At 49.2% G+C, this 25,413-nt stretch overlaps 1 protein-coding gene across 17 annotated transcripts in view; it reads right to left on the reverse strand.

Annotated features, from left to right (window-relative positions):
- Positions 1-25,413, reverse strand: part of LOC111159674 (calcium voltage-gated channel subunit alpha1 C) — a 621,933-nt gene that overhangs the window by 63,573 nt on the left and 532,947 nt on the right. For 8 of the 17 annotated variants that reach the window (XM_022522244.1, XM_022522241.1, XM_022522235.1 and 5 more), the window contains 4 exons: positions 24,739-24,940; positions 23,030-23,188; positions 22,317-22,427; positions 4,080-4,163 (listed from right to left, as the gene is read on the reverse strand). In XM_022522244.1, coding sequence (XP_022377952.1) covers positions 4,080-4,163; positions 22,317-22,427; positions 23,030-23,188; positions 24,739-24,940 — 556 coding nt within the window. Of the gene's footprint in view, positions 1-4,079; positions 4,164-4,769; positions 4,854-22,316; positions 22,428-23,029; positions 23,189-24,738; positions 24,941-25,413 lie in introns of all 17 variants that reach the window. The other 9 variants (XM_022522246.1, XM_022522245.1, XM_022522243.1 and 6 more) reach the window with 3 other exon arrangements.

The raw sequence follows: 25,413 nt of genomic DNA on the forward strand, positions 1-25,413 counted from the left end.
CCTTCTGAGCGCTGTTCTGGCTTCCACCCCTGAGTCCTAAAGGCAGCAAGGTGGTCCTTTAGAAATGCGTCAGACCGTGGGGCCGCTCTTCTCAAAGGCACTGGTGTCTTCCCTTCTTGTTCAGTATAAAAGCCAGAATCCTGTCCCTTGTCCAGTCGCCTCTCTCTGTGCCCCTGCTCTGTGTGCTCCAGCCACCGTGGCGGCTGCTTCTGCCTAGAAGCTCCTCTCCCGGATATCTGCATGCAGCTCCTCATCGACTTCATACCTTTGCTCCATGCCATGTCCCCTCCTCAGAAAAGCCCATCTTATTGGACACTGCACCTGCCTTCCCTGTCCCCGCTACCTCTGATCCCTCTAATGTAACATAATTTCTTCTGAAGCACTGATCATCATTTAGCCCACTGTATGATATTCCTATTTTCTAGACGTATGGCTCATTGTCTGCTTCTTCCCTCTACCCTGGAATGCCAGCTCATGAGGAAGGGGCTTTCATTTTGCCACCGATATATCCTAGGTGCCTGACACACACAGAAGGTGAGACCATAAATGTAGTGGGATGAAGAAGCGATGGCCTGGGATGGGTGGAGAACCTGTTTCCTGAGAGGGAGGGGGCGCCACAGCCTACTGGTGAAGGCAAGGAGGGAAGAGAAGGCATTTGCAAGGACAAGAGTATAAATTGCGGGGACAGTTTGAGGGCAGTTGGAGTAAATCTGGGATTTGGTGAGGGAAACGAGAGTTGATTTCTGTAGTCTTAAAAGAGTCAAAGATGATGAGTGACAGGTGAAAAGCCCTCATGGATTCCTCTGACGCTGAAAGCGTGGATTCCTGCCAAATAGAACATATGTCTGGGAATGGATATCTTGTGATGACAGTCTGATTAGAATGTTCTGGGAAGGCCTAGAGCAGCACCCTGGGAAACCACCCTGGCACTGTGAACTTCCTCACACCAGAGAGCGTCTAGACCTAGAAGCTGCTAGTGACCTGAAGGCAGAGCCACGTGGTGGAGGGACCTGCCTCTGAGACTAGGCATCACTGCTTCTTAGTTTGTCATCCACCATACTGGCTGCCCGAGGGCAGGGTTGCGCCGGGCCTGTGCTCATGGCGTGGGCCTCTTGAGGCTGGGGTTGGGCACATACTCGGTGCTTACTTTCATCCGGCTGAACCTGTCGACCACACTCTAGAGTCTAACCATATCCGGGAAAGTAAGGACCCTCCCAGCTCTTCTAGGAGGGCTTTTGGAAAAAATGTCCTTTGCTTGGGTGCCACACTTGGGAGCCACAGTCTCTCCCACTGAGTAGTGCTTTACAGTTCCACAGAGTTTTAAAATAGATGCTGTTATTTCAGTCTCCAAACACAGTGCAGGAAAAATCATCACATTCCTTTGACAGATGAGGAAACCAAGTCTTCATCATTTCGCTAACTTCTCCGGGAAGAAGTTCTGACTTCCTCTCCCACACTGCCTTCGGGATATGGGTGACATTATGGTTATTCTCTTGGTTCAGAAGCCAATCATTGTGCTGGCGGTGGGTCTTGGGACACCTCCTCTTGCTCTCCAGCACACGCACTGTCCCCATTTAATCCCCAGACAACCCTTCAGTATGACTTTTAACAAATCCCTCAGCCTGGAGGAGTGAGGAGAATCCCAGCGAGGGATGGAGGGAGGCTGGAGGAGCTTGAGCTGTATCAGAACTCTAAGGAGGTCTGATACATAATCTTTTGCTTTGAAAATGGGAAAAGAACCTGTATGGTTACTGGAAATATAAATTACAGGACCTAAGAGCTGATCGAATCCTAGTTGGGGGGAGTACCGTCGAGGGGGTTATGTGAGATGTATGTGTTTATTAAAGGCATCTTGGACTGAAGAGACAGGGACTGTGGTCTACGGCAAAGTGAATGGGCTTAGCAGGAGGTCTGGGTTCCAGCTGTGTGGCTCGGAAAGGCACTTAAATCTCTCCATCAGTATCTTTAGGGTCAGCAAGCGGGGGATGATGATTCTTGCCTGTTAAATTCACAGGGCAGGTTAAGAGTTACCTGCGATACACGTACGCGCAGGTGAATTGTAAGTAGAAAATCATTATACAAACATAAGGATCTGCAGGATGACTTCAAGCTCCTTTCTCGCCCTGCATACCCCCTCTAGCCCCCACATAGCCACTCTTTCAGTAGAAATCTTATACCCTGGCCACTTTCTTTCTTTTTGCTTTGTTTTTCATTTAAGAACAGCAATAGTTTGGGAGAAAATGGCAGGTTGAGTGGTACAGGCCTTGCCAATGGCGAGAACCACAAAAGACCCCCTCACAACCTTGGGACTGTATCGAGGGGAACAGTTTGCTGTCACCTTTCTACATCTTCCTGCCACCGGGCTCCTAGTCCCGGACCTGTTTGGACCTGTACCCTCTGTCTCTTCCTTATCCCCCATCCCACACACTCCCTCAGTTGCGAGCAGTGCACGGGCGGAGCTCCGAGCAAGCACAAAGGCGTTGGCCATTAGAAATGTGGGGATGACTCCTGGCCCTGAGTAGCACCTGAGGGACACTTGTAGGGCTCAGAGGGTGTCCAGATTGGTGAGGGATGGGGAGGGGCCTTCGAGGGAGGGGAGGTGCAGAGCATGAGGAGGAAGCTAGACTTTTTTTTTTTTTTTTTTTTAATGATCTGATGTTTTCCTGGGAGAAGTCAAGGGACAGTGTGTATACACACACACACACACACACACACGCACGCACGCACGCACACACACCATGAGACAAAGACAACCCAGGGGGATCTCAGAGACAGAGGGGCCATCAAATCTATGGCTATAGTGTGAGCAGGGCGGGTATGAGAGGCCGATGGGAGTGGGAGGGAGGGAAAGCGCAACAGGCTCCTTCCAATGTCCACGTGCTGGAAGTGGGGGGCAGATGGGCTTCCAGTCAAGGGAATCAGGCGGATAAGATAACATGTCAGTTCAACTGATTGGGAGCAAAATAGGGAGCCGGCAGGGGGACGGTAAGGATGCAGTAGGGGGGTGGTGGCGGTTGGTAGGGTAGATTCAAACATCTTAGATCAAAACCCTACAGCGTCTGCTCCGTGCTGTTATTCAATGGTTCAGCGCATCAGAGGTTTGTGCAAACATTACCAAGTCTCTTAATTAAGGAAAAATAATAAAAATGAAAAAATTAAACAACACATGTTAAAGACTAACTGCCAGAGGGCTTGCCTATAGATAAAGAGAGAAGGTTTCAACATGCCAGGTAACAAAAAGACATGTGCAGGGACTGGAAGGAACTGTATAGGAGGAGACAGCTCGGGAGAAGATGGCAGGAGGCCCCGGGCCAGGCGCTGGGGTTCTGAGGCCAGGGAGCCAGGGGTGGGGTCGTGAGGGGCTCAGGGAGCAGGGAGAGAACGGGGTGGGTGCGAGAGTCCGTTCTCTGGGCAGCTTTGTTTGGGAGTGAGGTGCTCATCCAGAGGCCGCTTCCACAGCGAGTGGGGAGGCAAGGCCCCCGCCCCCAGGAAGACCTTCGGGTGGGCCGCCCAGCACTCTGGCTCTCTGGCCACTCCAGAGACGCCTCAGGTTTGGTGGTCCACCCGGAGAGAGCTCCTTTCCAGGGAGCCATGGGGGTGAAGGGAAGACAGGGTAAGGAGCAGTCTGAAGGTGAAGGTGGGGGTGAAGGGAAGTTGGGGTCCCTGCCTCAGTCGTGGCCCAGAAGTTGTGACTGTCCCCTCATTCCGGCACTCTCTGGCTCCCCTTGCTGCTTCCTTCTATACAGTGTGAGTCATGCCAGGCTGAGTGGAATGGGAGAGAGAAAAGAGGCAGCAATCAGAACATAAAAGGAAAAGGGAGGCCTAACTCATTCCAAAAGTTAAAAAAACAAAACAACAACAACAACAACAAAAAAAAAAACCCAGAAAAATTCAAAATAAAGAGACAAGGAGAAAAAAAATCCTTTAAACCAATTTGAACAAACAAATAAAATGAACAAAATGAAAATAAGGAGATGGGGAGGAGAACATAAAATGAAGAAAAAAAAAATGAACCCGGGAAAAGACAAATGAGTGTTAGAGCAGGCACGGACAGTTAGGGACGGACGCCATGTACTTACGTTTACCTCGGTGATTGCTATATCAACAATGCTACCCACAACAATCAAGGCGTCAAATGTATTCCATGCATCACAGAAATAGTGCTGCATGGGGCAGAGAAGCCGAGGAAAAGAGAGAGAGAAGAGAAAAAAAAAAAAAACCAACAACAAAGGAGAAAAACAAAACAAAAAGGAAGAGGAAAAAAATGAAAAAAAAAAAGGATGAAAGAAAGGAGAGAAGAGAAAAAAAATGAGAAAAGAAAGAGGTTACGTGGGCATATTAAATACTCTCTTACCACTCTACAGTTCTGGCGGCTCAAACCTGGGCAACCTGGTTCTCACTGGGCGGAGAGGCCTGACAAAAGCTGGGTTAGTACCAAGGATCCATTGGGCTGAGGCCGCCCGGGGAGGCGGCCGGGCAGCCCCCCGCACCTGCCCCTCCTCCATTCAGCTCCGGGCCCCTGGGCCCAGCGCCACGGGGCAGAGCTGGGCCAAGCGGGGAAAAAAAGGAGGAGAAGCTCCCACTTTTTTTTCCCCCACAGACGACGGCAGGTTCAATAAAAAGCATGACTGGAGGGGGGTAAAAACAGGAAATTAAAAAACCAAACAAATAAAAGGAGGTAAAGAGAGAGAAAGAGTGAGAGAAAGGGGAAAGAGAGGAGGCAGAGGAGGAAGGAGGAGGCTTCCTGGGGAGGGCAGAGTCATACTCACATTAGTTTCACTGAGAATGACGTCAATTATGCTGCCAATTACGATGAGGAAGTCAAAAACATTCCAGGGATCACTAAAGTAACCCTACATAAGGGAGGGGCAGGCAGGATGGGGATTAAAAAGGAATATTAGACAGACAAGAACAGAGCAACATCACCATCAGAATCACCATCCGGGCACCTCAGTGTTGTTGCTGGAGTCGTGAACGCCCGTATTGTGGCCAGGAGCCCAAGAGGGAAGCAGGTGGCTGGGAGGCGGTTGGTCCAACCCTCCCCACCCCGCCCTCTCTGGGTCACCTGGCCCCGCTTCCTCCAGATCCATCCCACCACGCCACCCTCCTGCAAAAAGGCTCTTTCTGCTTCCCACAGTGGGGGGCAGGGGTGGGCATGGGGGGCAGGCAGTGCCAGTCACAGTGGTGCAGGGACACGGATGGACTCTCTTCTCAGTGCCCACTCAGCGTCTCCTATGCCCCTGGCTCCCCTCCATCAGAAGGGCCATTCTGGAGGTAGGGAGGGACACAGGTGTGTGACACCACCCCCCTCCCCCCAAGGTGAGTGGGATGTGGTCCTAGGGATGGTCTGGGAATTCCAAAGACCTGAAAACCACAGCAGTGTGGTCCCGAAGGGTGGCCAGGTCATCTGGACTCAGTGGTACCTCATCTAAAGCTTGGGAATAATGAGAGGACTGCATCATTAAAACAATACTATCTATGCTGGACTCTTTGCAGTTAGAATCAACGGTCACCACTGTTCTAGCACTGGCCATGCCCTGGTGTTTCCAGGGACAGTGCTGTCTTGGCAGAGGTTTTATGAACTGAAAGGAGACAGAGTCCAGGTAAATCTTACAGCTCAGTCGTGTCAGATACAGCCCCAGGCAGTGCTTTTGGGGGCATAGACTATGCACCACCCCTAGGTTCTTTCCTAACATCTACTAGTTTGGTGTAGAGTCCCTGATGACATGCAAATGCCACCCAGAGGGAATGAAATTATCAAATCTGAGAACTGGATTGATAGGGGAGACTGGGTAGATGGTATGGGGACATAGTCTTTGCAAGAAGGGAGTAGAAGCAGTTGTGCCATGGCACCAAGGGGCTAAGACTTGTGTGCTGACTTCACCACTTCACCCTGTATACTTGGACTTCAATTGTGTTCCACCATATTTGGAGAAAGGAAGAGATGCTTTTGAAAGACTTTTCTGAGGTCTTGGACAACTGGTCAACCAAGGAAGATGTTGTCCCAGTTTTCCTAGAGGATCCCAGGAGTCCCGGGAAGGTGGACCCTTCACAGAGTGGACAGGTGTCTCGGGTCTGGACCATCTGCCTCTCTGAGAGGTGTGGGAGTCTAGAGAACACTGCCCTGTGGCCACACAGGGGTACAGGCTCACAGTTCAGGTGACCCTGGGAACAGGACAGTCATATTCCCCAGGAGTAGAAAGGAAAGGACCTAGCTAAAGTTACTTGTCTTCTTTCAAAAAGTACATTTGCTTCTTCACTTTTTCAGGAAATATTCTGCAAAGGAGACCAGACAGGGCTGGAACACATTTGTTCAGCAAGACCAGCACATTTTCCTATTCTCTGAGCCACTAGTTGGGGCTTTCAGGAGATGGGATTCTGGAGGTTGGGGAGTGGGTATGAAAGCATGGAGAGTCCTTTGGGAGTTTCCCAGACTTCTTTCCCTAGTATTTGAAGGCTGCCAGCTCTCCCTTTTAATTTTTTTACTCACAAGAGCCAAGAGCCTGTGTTCTTCCATTTCCTCCTGGCTCTATCTAGCTCCCTTAACTTCCCCACTTCCCAGCCATGCCCTCTTTCCAGAGGGATCGCAAAGACATGCTGTCCTAGGGCTGTTATTCTTAGTATGGGAGGTCAGGTCACAGGGAAAGGGGCCTCTCTGTTCCCAGGCATTTCTGCCAAAAGAAAACAGAAATGCCACGGTGGAGACTCTGGACAGCCAGACTCTGGAGAAGCAGAGGTTGGCCAGGGTGTGGGTCAGGTGAGGGTCAACTGGAAATCACGGCTTTCTTGTTGGCTTCCCAGAATCATTTCTGAATATATTAGAGCCCTGGAGGCAGAAGGAGACTGTTCTCTCCCATCTAAGTCACAAGCTATGAGCAGGAAATAACCAATTCCCTCCCAGATTCTTAGATGTTATTCACAGGGCAAATGGAGAGGCTGATTTTTAAAGAAGGGAAGTAAATAGGAAGGACTCCAAATGAACTACAAATATGCATATGTTTTAAAATTAGAGTTTGGAAAATACTGGGGTGGTCTCTTTCGATGGGAAGACCGTCTTTGTGGGGAGAGCTATTTCAGAAGGGAAGGGGAGGCAGAATCAAGGAAGAGAAAGAAGAGAAACAGCAGCCAGAGCAGAGTCCAGGAACGTTCAGCACCTAGCCTAGAAAATGTGGTAACAAAACGTTATTCGGGTGTGTGGGCAAGAGGAGAGATAGGGAGGGAGAAGGCTCAGCGCTCAGGAAAGGAAGTTGAGTTGGAGTCTTCTCATTCGCCAGAGACCTGAAACAAAATGGGTAAGCCGTCCTGGTCTGCAACACCTCTGAGAGAGGAGAAAAAGGGGAGGAAGGAGGAGAGTAGGGCAAAGGCCAGGATAAACACACAGGTTAGTCAACTGCTGAGCACCAGGGAAAGGCAGACACCGAAAGGGACCCTGCCAACCTCCCAGTTGGGCATCGCTCATCACCCTTTCTCTGGGAATTCTTTGTGTATGTGCAGATGGAGGGAAAACACGCACTAGTCCACTCCTCCTTGACCATGGGGCCTCTCCCAACCTTCCACGGCAGGCTCCCACGGGTTGGGCTCTCTCAAGACGAAAGTCTTGTGCCTCGCTCTTGCCCTCACCAGGCTGTGCTGGTGAGGCTTTTGGTCCAGGCAAGCTACCTGGTCGGCCCAGTGCCAGGGTCTCCGCTGGCTGCAGAGACCAACCAGTTGCCTTATTGGACTCTGCCTGAGGAGATTTGCACATAGTGAGAATGTAGGGGTGAGGGAGCATGCTGAGAGGGGGGCAGGTGACAGGATCCCTTTAAGAGGCAGATTTTTACCCTGACCCATCCGCCCATCTTTCCGTTTTCTCTGTCCCACAATGCCATCAATTCTCCAAGCTGGACCATGAAGACGATTTCAGACCCAGCTTCAGCTCTTTGTTTCCTCCATCCACGTCCTCCTCCCACTCTCAACGGTCCTTCCTCCCATCCCATTCACAACAAGGTGCTCGCCATTTAGACACCTTGTCAAATCCCTAAGTGGGCAGGGCCTAGAAGAATATTTTTTCCCCTGCACTCTCTGGAGTATAAGAGCTTAGTGTGCGCTCTCTCTCTCTCTCTCTCTCACACACACACACACCATTTTTGCCTACCTCGTTTGCTGGAAACCACAGGTAATACAGATTTTGGGGATGGAATGGAAGAAGGAGGGTGGAAACAAATCATAGGCTTTTTCCTTTATGAAATCAGTTTGACCCAGAGTCAGTTACACCTATCCTCTGGTGATGAGGTCCCAAATGGTAGGGTAGAAGTCATGATTAGGGAAAGGGTTTTCCTTGCCCTCCTTGAAATGGTGAACCAAACCTCTTAATATCCAGCTCCCCAGAGTCAAGCAGGGCTGATCACCCAGAAGGTATGGTGTTTGGGAGATGAAAAGGCTTTCCCTTGACATCCTTAAGTCCTGCAGATTTAATGGGTTTTCCCCCTTTCAAATTCCCAGCCTCTGGGGATGAATTCAGAAGATGGGCCTCTTCTCTGGCTTTCCTGGGGATGCTCTTGTGTGCACCCATTCAGGCTGATGAGTGCCCCAACCCACCATGAGCAGCAGTTACTTAGACCATCTGTATGACCCATTCTCCTCGGGGCTGCCGACCCTCCGCTCACTGGCTGAAGTAGGTTGAGAACATGTAGACAAAACTGATCATAGCTTCAGCAAATCATTAGTAGAAGGGAAAATTGCCACAAAACCCCATGTTATACATTTTGAATGCACAGGAATTGCGGATTTTCCTCTCTTTTGGATTCTCTGTGCCCTGATTCCCCTCCGTCATTGAAGCTATTCCAAGTTGAAAGAGGCAGTATTAAGAGCACGGTCTCTGGAAGTGGGTTGTCAGTTCAAATTCTACTTCTGGGTACTCTTGAGCAAATAACTTCACCTCTTTGTGCCTCAGTTTCCCCACCTGTAAAATGGGAGAACTATAGGGTTACAGTGGGGATTACATGAGACAACACATGTAAAGCACTTGCCTGGCCTGAAGTAAACTGTAAATGAGTCTGGATGACTGTCGGGGTTTACTCGAGTTGTCTACCTCTCTCCCAGTTAAGCACACGTTCCATTTGGGGGTGACACTGAGTGGAAGGGCAGGCAAAGCCCAGGTGTGTGGAAGAAGGAGGGAAGAGTCGAAGGTTCTGGAATCCTGAGCTTACCTTTCGCCAGCATCTAGGGCCTTTTCTGCCCATCTTGAGTCACTAGTGAGTAGTGTGCCTGTCTCGAGACTCGGAGGAAATCTGGCTGGTACTACTTTGAGACTGATGACAGTTTGCATGTTGTCATGGCTAGATTTTGTTAGAAGCAGGGTCCTGTGGACAGTTAACTGCCAGGTTCTAAGAAACCACACTTGCCACTGGGGGAGAACCAGGTCCCCCTCCTTCTGCCTGGAGGGCCAGGAGGACAGGAGTGGGTTGCCAAGTGGGCCTGGTCCCACCTCTGATCCCAGGGAGAGGTTAGAGACAAGTGCCTTTGCCCTTGAATTCTGGGTCCTCAGCAACTCTCCTGCCCAGCCCAGAGGCCTCCTCTGTGATCTCAGAGACAATACAGGTAGGCGGTGAGAACGAATCGCAGGAAAACCTGCGCACCTGGGAGTACGCTGCGTGTTGGTGGGGTCTTTGAGGTTAAGACTTGTTTTGCTGCCATCACTTGTTTTTTTTTTTTTTTTTTTTTTGGTCCTTTTCTCTCTTCCTGCCTGCCCATCTTCAGAATCTACCTCTGATGGTAAAGCAAAGGACCCCGAGGAGGTGATGAGGAAGCCTGCCTGGCCCCAATGGGGAGGCTGACCTGGACTTTCCGTCTGTCTGGGGGTGTTTATTTCCAGGGACCTGGAGCCCCAGACAGTGTTGCCAGGCTCAGTGTCAACCTGAGAGGCCTGAGCTGAGAGGAGAGGTAGAAGTGCTGGAATGGAGACAAAGAAAGGCCAGGAAAGAGGAGTCTCAGAGGGAGGGAAAAGCCAACTGCAGGACGCAGAGATGCCAGAGAACCAAAGGGACTGAGGAGTCACGTGAGAAGCAAAAGGTGAGAAGGGCAGGTTGGGGGAGGTCATGAAAGGCAGAAGACAGGAGCAGAGTGAAGGAGGGAAGGAGGAGTTAGGAAAAGCCATGCAGATGGTGGGAGATGGGGAGAAGGAGAAAGGAGTATAAGGAAGGAGTGGAAGGAAGCTTGAAAGGAGGTGCAAGATGCAGAGCCCCAGAGGCAGGCCCAGGGCATTGCAGGGGAAAGCAGGGAATCCACACAAAGCTGGAGGAAGGGTCAGGACACCTGATGGAGGCAGGGCCTAGAATGCAAGGGATGGGCCCACGATGGCTCATTCTCAACCTGGGGTGGTGGTGGGGGGCGTTCCCTGAAGGAGAACAAGAGCCCCTGCTTGAGTGAGCAAGCAGTTGAGAGAAGGCACATGAGGCAAAAGGCGAAGCAGAGGCGGTTGGTGTGGCCGGGGAGGCAGTGTCCAGTTCCTTGGAAGCCCTGGTCTCTCCTGGGGTCTAGGTGGTGGGACCAAGATGTGGGGGGAGAGGGAACGAGCCAGGGAGAGGTGCTGAGTGCAGCTGGCAGCTTAGCGGAGGGGCCAAGAGTAGATCTCATGGAATCTCATGGAACACAATGGTAACTGACACCAAGCAGAGATAATAGGAATTGTATTACGTTAGGATGTCATTTAGACATAATAGTAATCATGGAGATTAGCGGCATCTAATGGAGAAGTCATGACGGGAGCACACAGCTGCTCCAGGTTCCCGGCAGCCTGGGAGGGAGTGAGGCTTCTGTCTTCCTCTGTCAGTTTCTCCCCTGTGACGTGGTCATTCAGGGGCTCCTGGAGTCTCAGGCTGCACTGAGAATGGGCGTACAGCAGACACGAGGGGCAGGAGCAGGCTGCCAGCCCGCGTGAGGGGCTGAGTCCACACCCCTGGGGAGACAAGGCCCCAGGTGGGTGGCGGTGATGGGGCTGCTCTTAACATTGTCAGAGGAATATGCACTTGGAACTGGACACCTTTTACTTCAATTTTTTTTAAATTAATATTTTCCTCCCCAGGAACATTTTAAAGGCCCTCTTTCATTTCTTTCTCTCACCAACACACAATGAGCACTCACTAGGTACCTGGGACTACACAAGATTGAACAGATCTGACTCTGGCATCCTTCTCCCCTGGGAGCAGATGAAAACGGGGGTTATCAGCTAAGCTCCCTCTGGGGACCTCGGAAGGTTCTTTCTGTGCCTCAGTGTGCACGGGGGTAGGTGGCAGGATCCTGGTAGCTGCTTCCTGCTGCTCTTGAGCTGCTTTCTGCAAAGGTCCCCTCCAGGACCAGGGCACTGAATGGATGCGTCCTGTGGAAATACCACGGACACTCTCCACGGGAGAAGGGAAGGCAGAGAGCAGACAGCCCTGTAAGTGGGTGAACGGGGAGGAGCCGTCCCACCCCTCTGCTCCAGGGCTGAACTCGGACTTGTGACAGCTCTGTGCCCTCTGCCTTGAATCTTCTCTCCTCCAGGGCAGCTGGGAAAGCACTCTAAACCCAGATCTGACCGGTCCCCTCCATGTCCTTCCTGACCTAACCGGGGCTGAGCCCTCCTTAGTGAAGGGGCACTTATGGCCCCCCTGCAGTTGTGAGAGGCTGTACCTGCATACACTTTAGTGAACAAAATGGGAATGCACTGAACTCCTGTGTTTGCTTCCAGAGATGTGCCTGGAGTTGTGCAGGTGAGTTTCCATAGGCGCCACCCCCCGACCCCGCCTTCCTTCTCTGCCTAACAGGAACAATCACTGTGCAGCCCTCGCGGGCTTTGGGAGAACAACCTGAGCTCGTACAGTGCCTGCTGGTTGCTGGGGGCTGTTGGAGCGCTCCATGGAAGACTGCCTCTCCTGGCCTTGCTGGTAGCCTTCCTGCAAGACCCCCTCCTCTACAGCGGTGACCTGAAGCCCCCACGGGTCTGGGGATCCCTCTTCCCCTCCGAAGCTTGGTTAGTTCCGGTTTCCTTCTCAGTGGTAGGGTTGGAGAAAGGAACCACAGCGTACTTTCTTCTGGGCTTCTTTACACAGTGTGAATAATTTTCCACATTAAATAATTAAATGTAATAGCTAATACCACCCTTCCCACACAAAGGCTTTCTGCAAGTCATATAATTATTTTTTATCATTCATAGTGACTTCCAAGCTCTCAAGCGCCAGGCAGGAAAGAAACCTGTCACAATGTTGCAGCAATATGCAAATCCCTGGGTATGAGAGCCATGGTGGGGAGGCCCCTCCCTGACAAAGCCCATTTGTGCCTGTCTGTGTGCACTGTTCGGCATCAGGTACCCCGTGGACATTCCACAAGTAAATAATAATCAGGGTAATGCCAACTCACCAATCAGACTGCTAAGAAGCAGGCAGGAGCTACACCCCACACAGCAGGTGCCTCTTGACTCCGCGGCCGCTGGCAGCCAGGGGGTGGGGCTGGGGGCTGTGGTGTTACATGTCACCGCCTTGCTGCCTCCCTTCCTTCTCCTTCCCTTTCTACTACTCCTTTGAATGAAACGTACATATGTGGTGATTTTCTGGGTTGAGGGGTTCCCCTGCTGGTGGGAGACACTGGTTTCTTAATAATTTGGATAAACAGATTTCAAATGTTTCAAGAATTAAATAAGAGGCTGAATGAAGTCCTACTTTAGCCCAAGGCATCGGTTCTCACTCTGGGGCATGCACTGCCCTCTAGGGGGTTGTTTGGGAACCTGCGGGGGCACCGCTAAGATTCAGGGTGGGCAAAACTGGCATTTAGTAATGCGTGGGTGGGCCAAGGAAGCTAAATTTCATGGTAGGCATGGGACGGTTCTGCCCAGTGCACTGTGGCGTGTCCTGTATGACTTTTGGGAGACATGCAGGGTGCCACAAGCAAATAAGGCCTGGCGGTTATAACTGAAGTTTTTATTCCAAGGTCTCATAATCTTGCTCTTTCATTTTTTCATTAACCTCTATTTTTTATGTGTGATGAATTCTTCTACTAATTACAGACTTTTCCCATTGCATTAAAATTCAGAGATTTTATATATATATAAATATACACACACACCTAGTGTAAAAAAATATATAAGTATTATATTACATTTATATATATATAAAAATATGACATTGTGTGTATAGATGTGAATCTTGTAGACATAAAGTTTTAAGTTTCCTCTGATTTTCTTTAAGGAAAATTAAGGCGATATTACAGAGTATTTGTTACACAAAGGGAACTTTGGTTCTATAAGGATCAAAGCCCACTAGCCTAAAAGGATGTCTAAGTTTCTATAGAACTCTTAAAAGGAACTATTGCTTGCTTCTGGGGATTTTTAAAGTTGAATTTTCCAGGTTGGTGTGGAAACAGAAAGTCATTCAATCCAAGAGCCATTCATACTTCTAGTTTAATTTACGCTGAACCTTGGCCTTTAACAGGCCCCTGAACAGGACCTGCCCACGGGGTTTCCTCACTCCCAGCACCCACAGGCCGGGTCTCCTGTGGGTGGCCCTGCCCCAGGCACCGCAGGACCTCGCACATCCATGGCTGCGCCCTGACCACTCTACCCTCCATGCCAGCCCTGCTGCCCTGGGTCTATGTGGGGCCTCTCTAGATTTCCAAAGCCATGTTTTGTGGGCTGCTAGTGCTGGGAGATGGTAACTGGCTCTTCAATGAGACAAGACAAGCAAACCCCCAAACAAGGCTTCAGTCCTCTAAAAAAGCTGCAAGTGTCGAATCTCCCAGCCTTTATTCAGGGCTGTCTCAGAGCACACCAGGCATGACTAACTCTGGGTCCTGCACAAAAGAAACCTGTCTAATTACACTGAAGGCAGGAGCTTCCTAGTTTAGGTGGCTGTGTCCTACCGATTGCCACTCCAGATGGCAGCCATCAGCAGCCACTCCCTTCGCCTTCCATTTCTGCTTCCTTCTCCAGCAAGTTCTTGGGGCTGACCCGGGGAGGGTGAGAATTGAAGGGGGTTTCCTCATAGGATGTTAAAGCTGGTAGAGAGGCTGGAGTCATTTCTCTGGGGAAAGAAACAGGGTTCCTCCGTTTCCCCAGGGGATGCTGTCTGTGGTTTGCTCTTATTCAGGTGACATTTCCAGAGTACCTGACAGGCACCATTGCTGCTGTGTTAGCATCTGGAGGGATATGAAGGTGGGTAAGAGGGAGTCTTGCTAAAAGACTATCCTGACCTTCCCTGCCTCCTTTTCCACACCTTCTTCACCATTGGACGATTTTGCAACCCTGCCCACCTCCACGTGTCCTCTGTGGCTGTCACCTCATGTCCAGGAGCAGACTCCTAACTGCTTCCCCTCTTGGCCTGTACCAGTATGTCGAGGCCGTTGGTGTGCTGGTTCAAAAACATGAATCTGATGCTATAATTTCCCACCTGATGCCCTGCTCTGTGTGGTGTAGATTCTGAGGGCTGTCGGCGTAAAGCCACACCCCTTCCAGGTCCCCAAGGGCCTGTGTCTTCTGAACCCTCCTCTTGCTCACTGCTCTCAGTTTCCAAAATAAGCTAAACTTGCCCCTGCCTCAGGACCTTTGCTTTCCCCTGGGCCTGAAAGGCTCTTTCCGGCTCCATTCAACCTCTGGGCCTCAGTTTACTAGGTAACTTCCTGACTACCTTATCTGAAACAGGTGTCTCTCTCCGCCAGTCGTGCTGTCCCTGTGGTGGCCCATCTCCCCCAGCACAGCACTTGCCCTGTTCCGTAACCCCTCTGTCTCTACATTACCCTATGAGCCCTGTGATATGGTACCATGTCTTGACATCATCACCAAGATGCTTAACAAACATCTATAGGAAAAAAAGATGGAAAAAGCAGTACTACTGTAGAAATTACATTGGGGCACCTTTCAGTACAATATAAAGAAGGATTCCCAGCATAGCTGCCTGAAGAAATCTCTTACGGCAAAAAGGAGGAAGGCTTAGAGTTTTCCTCATTGAGGGAAGATCAATGATCTTAATGGTGTTTTCTGATATGACTATTCGGACTCTCTTTTCCTTGTTCTCCAGTTTCATAATTTCCATCATGCATGCTGGCATGCATGCATTAAATTTTCACCGAATGCCTCTCAGAGGACACAGACATGACTGTGAAACTGTTCCTGCCTTCCAGGAATTTGGCAATCTGAATTTTGTCTCCACGTTTTGCAAGTCTTCTCATTTCAAGTGCATCTGTCTGTGCATGTGCAAGCATGTATGCACACACATTAATATGCAGGCTCTCAGCTGTAGTCACCTATCAGACGACTGTCTCCTCTCCTGAAAGCACCTGGCACGTCAGGCTTGGAAGGGAAATCCAGAAGGTCCAGACCAATGCAGGGAAACACAGGAGCCAAGGACAGAATGGGTGAATGAGGGGGAAAGGGAGTTAAAGGGCCTCAGAGGAGGCGGAAGGACACGGGAATGGAGAGACTGTCAGTTTACGGAGACTTGTTCCTTGAGAAAGGCTTGCTTTCATTTTGTCTCTGATTGGCTTCTAAGGAAGAACGTGAACACTTGCTGAGGCCCCACTAGGTGCACGGCAGCACCTCAGCTGGTTCATATTTGTTGTGTCAATGAGGGGATGGATAGTGGATAGAGCTTGGTTTTGGAATCACCTACACCTGCATTAAGATCTTCCCAAACAACAACCAAAACCTAGCTCTGCCATCTTGGACACATGACTTAGCTTTTCTCTGACCTTCTGTTTCCTAAACACCATCATGCTTCTCTCACAGACTGACTGTGGTAGTGAATGGAGAAAATCTAGTGTAGGGGCGCCTGGGTGGCTCAGTCGGTTAGGTGTCTATCTTCGGACCAGGTCATGATCCCGGGGTCCTGGGATCGAGTCCTGCATCAGGCTTTTTGCTCAATGGGGAGACTTATGATGTCTTCAGGCAGAGTGTGGAAAGCTATTTGCCAAAGGGAAACAAGAAGCTGGATTTTTTTTTTTTTTTTTTTCAGATAGAGAGCGAGAGCGAGAGAGAGAGAGAGCATGCACAAGCAGCGGAGAGGGGCAGAGGGAGCAGCAGGCAGAGGGAGAAATAGACTCCCCACTGATCAAGGAGCCCGATGCAGGACTTTATCCCAGGACTTGGGATCATGATCTGAGCCAAAGGCAGATGTGCTTAACTGACTGAGCCACCCAGGCATCCCTAGCTGCTGGATCTTTAAGGAAAGAAACTTCTAGGCATGGATACTGCCAAAGTAGACTGAGAAATTGGACTGCAGAGTCTGTTTGCAAGTGTCCTCACTGAATGCTTCCCAGCCATCCACTTCCCCATTCCAGCTTTCCCTCTGCCTGTCCATATGTGAACCTAGAGCCCTAACCTAGCCTGCGTCTATCCCCTCTGCAACAAGCCCAGCAAAAAGAAATTAGCTCCATCTTGGTCACGCCCTTAGGATATCTCCCAAACACTCCTCACCTTGGCAGGGCCTGTGGTCACCCGTGGCAGGGCCCACAACCCTTCTCAGGAGAAGACTCACTACTAAGAACAACAGAGCATGCAGAGACAAGATTGTTCTGGGGACCATCAGAGGCCATGGGATCCCCTGCACTGTACAGGCACCATTGGCAGTAAGAGGAAGGCCACCTTTGTGCGTGGGAAGTCCAAGGCTAGCAGTACCCTCTCTCAGGCTTGGATATTTGCAAGATGTAGAGCATGCTGACTCTGGCTCAGGCCCTGCACAGTGCTGGTCAGGAAGAGGGCCACTGGAGAACCTCCTGCCGGAGAATCTCCTGCCGCTTCCTTCTCATAGCCATGAGAAGGAAGTGCTTGCGCGGGTGGGACCACAGTAAGGCCGTGCCCAGGCCTGGGCTATGGGGAGAGGCCTGACAAGCATTTGACCTCCGTGGTCCTGAACAGCTCTGGTTCTCAGAGCATCTCATTAACCAGTCTTACTTCTATTTATGACTCATCCCTTGCTCCAAGCCAAGCAAAGTGTGCATGGGGCCACTGAGGGACTCCTCAGGACAACAGTCTGAGGAAAGCAGGAGCTCCATTCTTTGTCGATGTCGGCCATTGCCTCTAGCCTCACCCTTATTCTGCTTCTCTACCCTCCAAGAAGCAGTCAAGGCTTCACTGCCCTCATGTCCTCTTTCCGGAAAAGAATCAGAGTTTACAAAAATGCCCCCAGAGCAGAGACACTATGGTGACAGCTGAATTACTGTCCCACTGTCAGCTCACACTATGAAATGTTGGCCAAGTTCTCCGTGTCGGGGGCAGGGGACAGGAGTCACAACAGCCCCACACAGCTACAAGGAGCGTAGCAGTAGAAGCCAGCGGCAGGGTGAGGCCAGGCAGGGCCGAGCTGGGGAGGGCAGCAAGTCTCTGTCCAGCAACTGGGATGCGAAAGAACCAGGGAGGGGTTTAGGGCTGTCAGATTTCAGTTTCACTGGGGCACTAAAACACCATCAGAAAACTTAGGGTGGAGCTCAGAGGAGTGGGAAAAAGTGTAGCTGGGTGCCCCAGGGATCACCAGGGACACACCTTATATTCAACCCCCAGCAGCAGACTAATACCAGATAGCACCTGCCAGCGCACTTTCTCTGCCTTCCGTAGGGCCTTCCTGAACTCAGAACCCAGTTAGGACAGGATCCATAAAGAAAGAGCCTAGCACTTGCAGCTGACAAGGACTGAGGAAGTTCCAGGGATGACAGCAAGGGCTGGCCAAGTCAGGAGAAAATCCACAGTGTGGGATCCCAGAGCAAGAGACTGTCTTACCCTGTCAAGAGGACTTCCACCATGATGAGTCAATTTCTGGCAGAAAATTAACAGCTGGAGAGAGAGTAGGGAGGGTGAGGTAAACCATCTGGCTTCATGAAGCCAGAGCAGCTGGGCTGAAGAAACCAAGACAGACAGAGGACAGCAGAAGCTGGGAATATTATGGGAAAGAACCAGTGTCTAGGGCTGTGTTGCCCAAGAGAGCAGCTGCGGCCACATTCGGCTATATAATTGTAAATTAATTAAATATATTTGAAAAACCAATCCTTGGCTGTACTAACCACATTTCTAGTGGCTGTATTGTAGACAGTGTATATGGAACATTGCAGGAAGTTCTGTTAGACAGAGCTGGTCCAGAGGCTTCATTTCATCCCTTAGGTTTGAAATGCCCTTGGGCCCTAATTTGTCCTGCAAGATGAAAGTAAGTCCCAAGGCTTCGGCTGCTCTTATTCCAGAAGTCTGGGGTGCCAGAAAGGTCAATGAGCGATTTTACTTTGGTTCTGTTCATCTTTCTGGACTATTCTCAGGCTGGGAAAAGCTGAAAGGGGAGGCCAAGGCTTTGATCACAGGGAGCTGCCAGGGTCAAATTCCCTCCAGGGTCATCCCCTCAGGGAGATACGGAATGGACAGCAGCCACGGGGCACGAGATACCTCTCTGCAACAGCAGACCTGCTTCTTCATCCCTCCATGACCCATGCAAAAGTTTCTAGGGAGCAGAGGAGTCAGGACCCTTTCACTGGGAGGGCCTCCTACCTTCCTGGCAAATCCACTTGAGGAGGGCAAGCCTGGAGCCCCTTCTCTCCCTCCTCCTCTCCTCATTGTTCTTGCTGAGTCATTGTGGACAGCAAACCCCAGGCAACAAAGTGACATTATCAGCCCTTCTGTTACTAAGACCTGTAGTTAGCAGTGGAGTGTCTGTGCCTGGCCCTGCTTCTGAAACCAGGTTCTTGCCCTTCTCTCCATGGTCATGTCACAGCTGCCCGAGTGGGCTGAAGCCATGGGACCACCCAGGGTCAGCCTGTCAAGCCAGACAGGTTGTCGTGGTGGCTTTCCTTTCCCCTGCCATTTTCACCTTGGGTAAAGTCCAATCTGGAGCTTTCACTGGGATTATACAGAATCTATGGATCGGTTTGGAAAGAAATGGCGTGTTTGTAATATTGAGTTTTCAATTCATGAACACAATATATTTCTCAACTTACTTAGTTTTCTTTAGTTCCTTTCTATGAAATTTTATAGTTTTCTCTGTAGAGATGACATTTTTTGTTAGATTTATTCCTAGGCATTACATATTTTTTCAGTGCTTGTCATAAAGTATATCTTAAATTTTTTTTCTATCTTTGCTGATGCATTCCAATTCCCTATAGGAAAATGACCCAGGTATCTAGTTACCTCCAGACAATTCTCACCAGGACTTTCCCATGCTGACCAACTTGGTTCTATACAATCATGTAGGACCCAGGTACCATTCAGTGTCTCCTACTCTAGGGGAGGGATCTCCTCTGGCTTGCTATAGGTGTTAAAATCAATAGTACTATTACCTACTACATTCTCTTCAGACATCCCCACAGATCCCTGATGTTTTAGTGGGGGACTGAATTGCACTAAACTGGTTTATACTTACCCATAATTTTTGGTGTGTTTGGAATAGAGCGTCAACTTAAGGAGTGGGGCAGTTGGATTTAAGGCAGGGATTTACTTGAGTAAATTTCATTTTCCATGGTGTGGTGAAGATAACAGAAATGAAGAACTTGGCAACATCAATCACCATGAACACAACGAAAGAATGAAACAAGGTACAAAGTGACCAGCCAACCGACCGACCAACCAACCAATCACAGAGACTGAAAGGATAGAGAAGAAAAGTCAAGCACTGAGAACTTCCTGTCTTCTGCATCTTTGCTGCCTAACTGTCCTTTAACGCCTAATGCTGACAAGTGCAGGCTGATTCATAGCATGTATAAAGAATCATGCCAGTGAATAAAAGGTGCGGAACAGAATCTCAGTTAATGGTGAGATATGAAAGCTGTTCTATATTTCAGAAGTCACTGGTGCTTGGGCCACACCCAGCCAGATAGTTCCACCAGGACTTCAAGTCATTTCTGGTTTGATTTTCTGCCTGAAATGTTGGAAGATGCTTTTCCTGGAGTCTATTCCCTAAACGAAGAACATAGCTTAATGAGAAACCAGGGCACCCTGTTCTCCTCAAGTCCCAACTGGTCAACCTTCTTTGGCCAGACAGGTCCAGTGACCCTTACTCCTCTGTTGCCAGGAAGTCCTTTTAGAGATATTCACAGAAATTATCCATTTTCCTTTCTCTTTACACCACAGATTGACCCTGGCATGTATGAAATGCAAACAGCCCCAGGATGGTTCTCTTACTTCTTTGGGAAAAGTCTTTCTTATTTTACTCCATCCTATCATAACAGAAAACTAGGGATTGAGGAAGCTGGGAGTCACTTTATGGTTTAGACCACCGCAGCTAGCTACTTCCTAGGAAATGGCTTACTCCTTGATCTGCAGGACTTAGGTAAGGGGGTTTTTCAGGCTGAGGCCCCTACAGGGATCAATTTTATTTGCTTCTTAGGCCAGGTCTGCCCAATATATCTTCTGTAGTCATGAGGAATAATTCACAAAGTCCACTGCAGGACTCTGCAGACATCAGACATCATCAGAGACACATCTGAGTCAACTGCAATGACTCAAGGCTTTGAAATATTTAAACCATATGTCTCATGAAACTAGGTGAAAGTGATGCCAGTTTCCTTACTAGAGGCTGTCATCTGCGACTGAACCTCAACTTGGCAATGATCCTGCATTCCCAACCTCACTGCTCATGTGGCTGTGGGCTGTGAACCTGTCAGTACTGCAGGGCCACGTGGCCTAGAATAGGACCACAGGTAAGCAAAGGTCCCATGGGCCCTATGGAAGGTGACCAGGGAAATTCAGTGATCTTCTCTAGGTCAGGACAAAATGTACGCCCCTGAATGGGACTGGGCTTGGAAGGGAAAGTGTAAAAAGTATATTTAGTGCCCTGGAGGAGGTAGAAAACACCATTATTTTCACCAAATGACATTTACTAGGAGTCTTATTCTCTGAAAATTAGCCAAGATCCCCAGGCATTCTTTAAGAGAAGGAATCAGCATTGCAAGGATATTGTCTGTTTTATCTGGAAGTCCCTCACAGGTTGTTTCCCTCTTTCTGAAAAGCACCCAGCAGTACACTTGACATGGAAGATGCTTGCTAACAGCTTGGCATGGTGGAAATTACATCGACTATAAAGTCAGATTCTATTCCCAGTTCTGCCACTTAATAATGGTGTAATTAATATTACACTTAATTGCTCTGAGATTCACTTCCCTCTTCCCTAACATGAGGGTGCTAATACCTATGTTATGAGGGTGTTTTGAGGATTATGTGCAATGAGGTATGTGTATCACATCGTAGGTTATTCAGAAATGTTAGTTGAATTTTAATTCAAAGAAAACGATAGACATCTTGTTAAATGAATATGGATCCAACAGCCAAGGAGCACTCCCGCATCCCAATTAACCCCAGGACAAGTAAGAATTTGAATGAAAATGGAGTATATGGACAAAGACACTTCCTTTTTGTCTCCTGTTGATCTGTGTTGAATCTGTGTGTAGTAAAGGAGGGGGAGAGGAGGCTGGAAAAGCTAGAGAGATTTCCTCAAGTCTGTAGCCATATAATTCTCTTAGAACCAACTCTTTACTTCTCATCACTCTCCAAAAGGAGCTGAAGCTATATTCTCCCTCAAGAGCAGCGGCCTGTGTTGTGAATCCTAGGCCAGTGGATGCCAATGATTCTGATCTGTTTTCAGGTGTGGAAGATGGCGGGTGATGCTCAAGTCAGTCCACTCCTCCATTATCCAGGAGAATGGGGGTAGGGCTGGTTAGGGAGGGCACAGAGAATCCAAAGCACAGGCAATCCAACCTTCCCTACCCTGCCTCATTCAACCAATGGTTCTAATCTTTCTCCCAGCCTTTTTTTTTTAGAAGTTACTCACAAGTAGCAAGCCACAGACATTTGCCCTTCCTGTATTGGAAAGGGCAAGGGAACAATGAATTAACTTCTGAACAGGAGGACCGTGTAGGCTGGAAAATTGAGCCCTGAGCAAATGAAGTCCTGGCTGAGCTTTTCTCAGTGAGGATGGTCTGTGGCCAATGAAGGGAGACGACAGCAGCCTGAGTGAATCTGGGGAGGGGGGCTTGTTGTGAAGAGGTTTGGTTTGGTTTGCCAATCTGTGGGCAAAATTTCTTCTAGATTATATGCTGGGGGATGAGGGTGGAGACAGGATGGAAAAGAGAAGGACCAACATCTGTCTTGTTGGAAGAAGAGACCCATCACAGGGAGGAATCTGTTTCCTGTATTTCCCAGTCACAGACTAGAGTGGAGACTATCTCAAGTGGTTGTTCTGGTGCAACTCCTGGTAGGTTTAGGAATTGTGTACCATTTATCTTTCAAGAAGATGGGGTCTTTCACTGATTATTTCTGCCCCTCACTCTCCTTCTTTCAGTACTGGTACTCCCCCTTGTCCATCCCTCCAGTGCCTGTAGACCAGACACCTTTTTCAGAGGCCTACCTTGGGTTTGAAGGCAATGAGCTTCAGAATCATCTCCACGGTGAAGAGGCCAGTGAAGAGCATGTTGAGGATGTTCATGGCAATTTTGAAGAGGCAGCTTTGGCCATAGTGCTGAGGGGAGGGGAAGGACTGTGAAAATGAGGCAGGGACATCCCTACTCCTTACCACCCTCCTCTCAACAGAGATCTTCCTTGAACCAAGCCCTGGAAGGCCATTCACAACTCTGTGGGCAGCCAGGTGGACTCAGGAAATCCTGCAAATTCTTCCCTTCTCTGCTAGCTCTGAAAACATGGGTTGGCAGAGTTCTGTGTTTCTGCTTTGACTGGTTATGACAACTTATGGAGACTTCTGGTTCCTAAGAGAGCTCAAGCACAAGTTGATGTCCCTGAAAACAGGTGGATACAGAATCAATCTCTATACCTATGCCTCTTCAGGCTCTCCCTCTCTTCTCCATTTCCTTCACTGTTAACGTTTTATTAACACAGGCCTCTATGGATTCTCTTATAAGGTCTCAGAGAAGAGCTCATTTTTGAGAAGGGATACTTGTCCTTCTCCATCTGAGAAAAGAGGGCAGTTCTGCTCCTTCTGCCTCTCTTGGCCAACATGAAGGTGACACACTGGAGACAGCCATGCAGCTCTTTTATACTTCATCTCCTCCCCTAGCATCCTCCCTCCTACAGCTGTCATGGATCCAGGGTCCCCCTAGGACTGACCTGCATGGCCAAGCAGATGGTGTTGAGAAGGATGAGGACGAACATCAGGTATTCAAAGTAGGTGGAGTTGACCACGTACCACACTTTGTACTGGTGCTGGTTCTTGGGGATGTACCTCCGCAGGGGCCGGGCCTTGAGGGCATATTCCACGCATTGTCGCTGGGAGCGAGGCAGCAGGAGGGGTGGGGTGGGAATTGAGAGAGGGGGTTAGTAACCTGGATGATGTGTGGGGGGATGGCAGAGGAGGTGGGGTGTGGATGAAGCTATACACCTTGGGCATCAGAGAAAAAAATCTATCTAGCTCATTTATAGCTTTAAGATGTTATTTGGATTGTTTTTCTTCGATCATTCCCTTAATCAAGGAAAGCATTGCCTCTAGGCAATTTCCTTACCAAGATTTTGTCAAGGAGCTTGTGTCTCCTTTTTCCAACTTGGTAATGACTGGTATACTGCTGACACTTAGTTGGCCTTTGATAAATACTTATTGAATGACAGAGAGGTGGTCTTCCCATTGATTATTTCCTATGCCTCGGACCCTCCTTGGGGCACCTCTCAACTTTTCCTTCCTGTCCTAAGTTGGTCTTCCTTATTTACCCATATCCACAAGATCAGAAGATATAGTTCAAGGATAGGGAATCAGAGCTTGGGCTAGCTAGATTCTTGGGACTCTAACACAGATCTGGTTCATTTTCTCTGTACCAGGCCCAGATTCCTGTACCAGAAACTGGGGAGTCACCCCAGCCTCTTCACTCACTCTCAGCCTCTGCACCCAATCTCTAGGCCTGAGCAATTTAATCTCCTTTATCCTGTCCACCTCCACTATCACTAACCTGATAGTAGATCAGGGTCTAACCATCTCTCATCTACACTTTCTAATTGGCCTCCTGCTTTCCCATCTTACTTCCAATCCAAAGGCCATTCAGCAGCCAGAATGGTGAGTCTAAACCCAAGAGGTTGACATCAAAACCCCTGAGTGGTCCAGCTGGCATAACTGGAGGAGAGCTGAGTGTCTTGTGCATGTACCTTCCCATACAAGACCTTAAGTCACTCATGGACAGGGATACAGATCCGCCTGACTTTCCCTATCGGGGACCTGAGTTGGGGAAGTGGCCTCTGTGACCACATGCTACAGCTTCATTCCTCACTGACAGAGTTGCCAGCTCTTTCTCATAGGCCAACAAAATACCTTACAGTACTGGCATTCCCATATCATTCCTACTTAAGCCTCTTTCTTGCCCCCACCTCATGCACAGACCTCTGTGTTTTATTTAAGAAACAATTTCCTAGTGGTTTTCTAATGTCCCTCTCTTCCCCACCCCTGAAATCCTCATGCCCTCATTGCTCTAGTTTCTTTCTTCATGATCAATGTGCCAACCCACGTGGGCACTTTCTGACTTGACAATTTCTGAGACATGAGGTTTTGTTCCCACAGAATCTATCAGAGTCTCCTTAAGTAGATGTTTAATCAATATTTGTTGGCTGAATGCACTCGCCAGATCCAGGATTTGCATTTCTTTTGTCCAGGTCCTTCCAGAGGACTGCTCCCTTATTGAGGAGCAGATGCATAATCTTAAGGGTCTGCATGGATCTCTCTCTTGACTCCAGCTTCTCTTCCGGGTGGGCCACAAGCTGCCAACTACTGTCATTCCTCAAGTAGCCCTGCTCCCCCGCTGCCCCGCCACCTGTTCCTCTCCTTCTTAGGAAGCTACCTGGTTCTTGTCCAGCTCACAGTTCTTGTATTCCTGCTCCCCCTGCTCCTGGAAGGTGACGATGACGAAACCCACGAAGATGTTCATCATGAAGAAGGCAATGATGATGATGTAGATGATGAAAAAGATGGAGATCTCCACACGGTAGTTGTAGATGGGGCCCTTGTCTTCTGTGTGGGAGTCGATGGAGCGGTACAGCAGCCTGCAGAAGGAGACAGGCCCCAAAGGGAAGCAGAGAGGCAATGTTACCTCTGTGGAATGATGGCATCACTGCTCCTATGGATCCTTGGATCAGGGGTGCTGGAAATAGCTCTAGGATGGGAGTCAGAAGATCTGGGTTCAAGTCCCAGCTCTGTCACTTACTGGTGTGAGACCACGGGCAAATAACTTAACCCCTTTGAGCCTCAGATTCTTTATCTGTACAATGGAGACAATAAGCGTGACTTTCCTACCTGGCAGGGTGATTGGTGTAATGTATATGAGGGGGTTTTGAAACCGTCGAGAATTATTTCAATGTAAAATGAGTCATGGACATTGATTTCAAATACTGGAAATATAAGTAAATATTGAAACAGCTTTGCAAACTAGCATAGACTCAGGATGTTACAGTGAACATAAAATAAATCTATCTGAGAGCAAACATCCATTTCGATAAAAATACTAGGTAAAAAATGA

This window comes from Enhydra lutris, unplaced genomic scaffold, assembly GCF_002288905.1.
Source record: "Enhydra lutris kenyoni isolate GAN:26980312 unplaced genomic scaffold, ASM228890v2 scaffoldscaffold69, whole genome shotgun sequence".
NCBI classification, from domain to species: domain Eukaryota; kingdom Metazoa; phylum Chordata; class Mammalia; order Carnivora; family Mustelidae; genus Enhydra; species Enhydra lutris.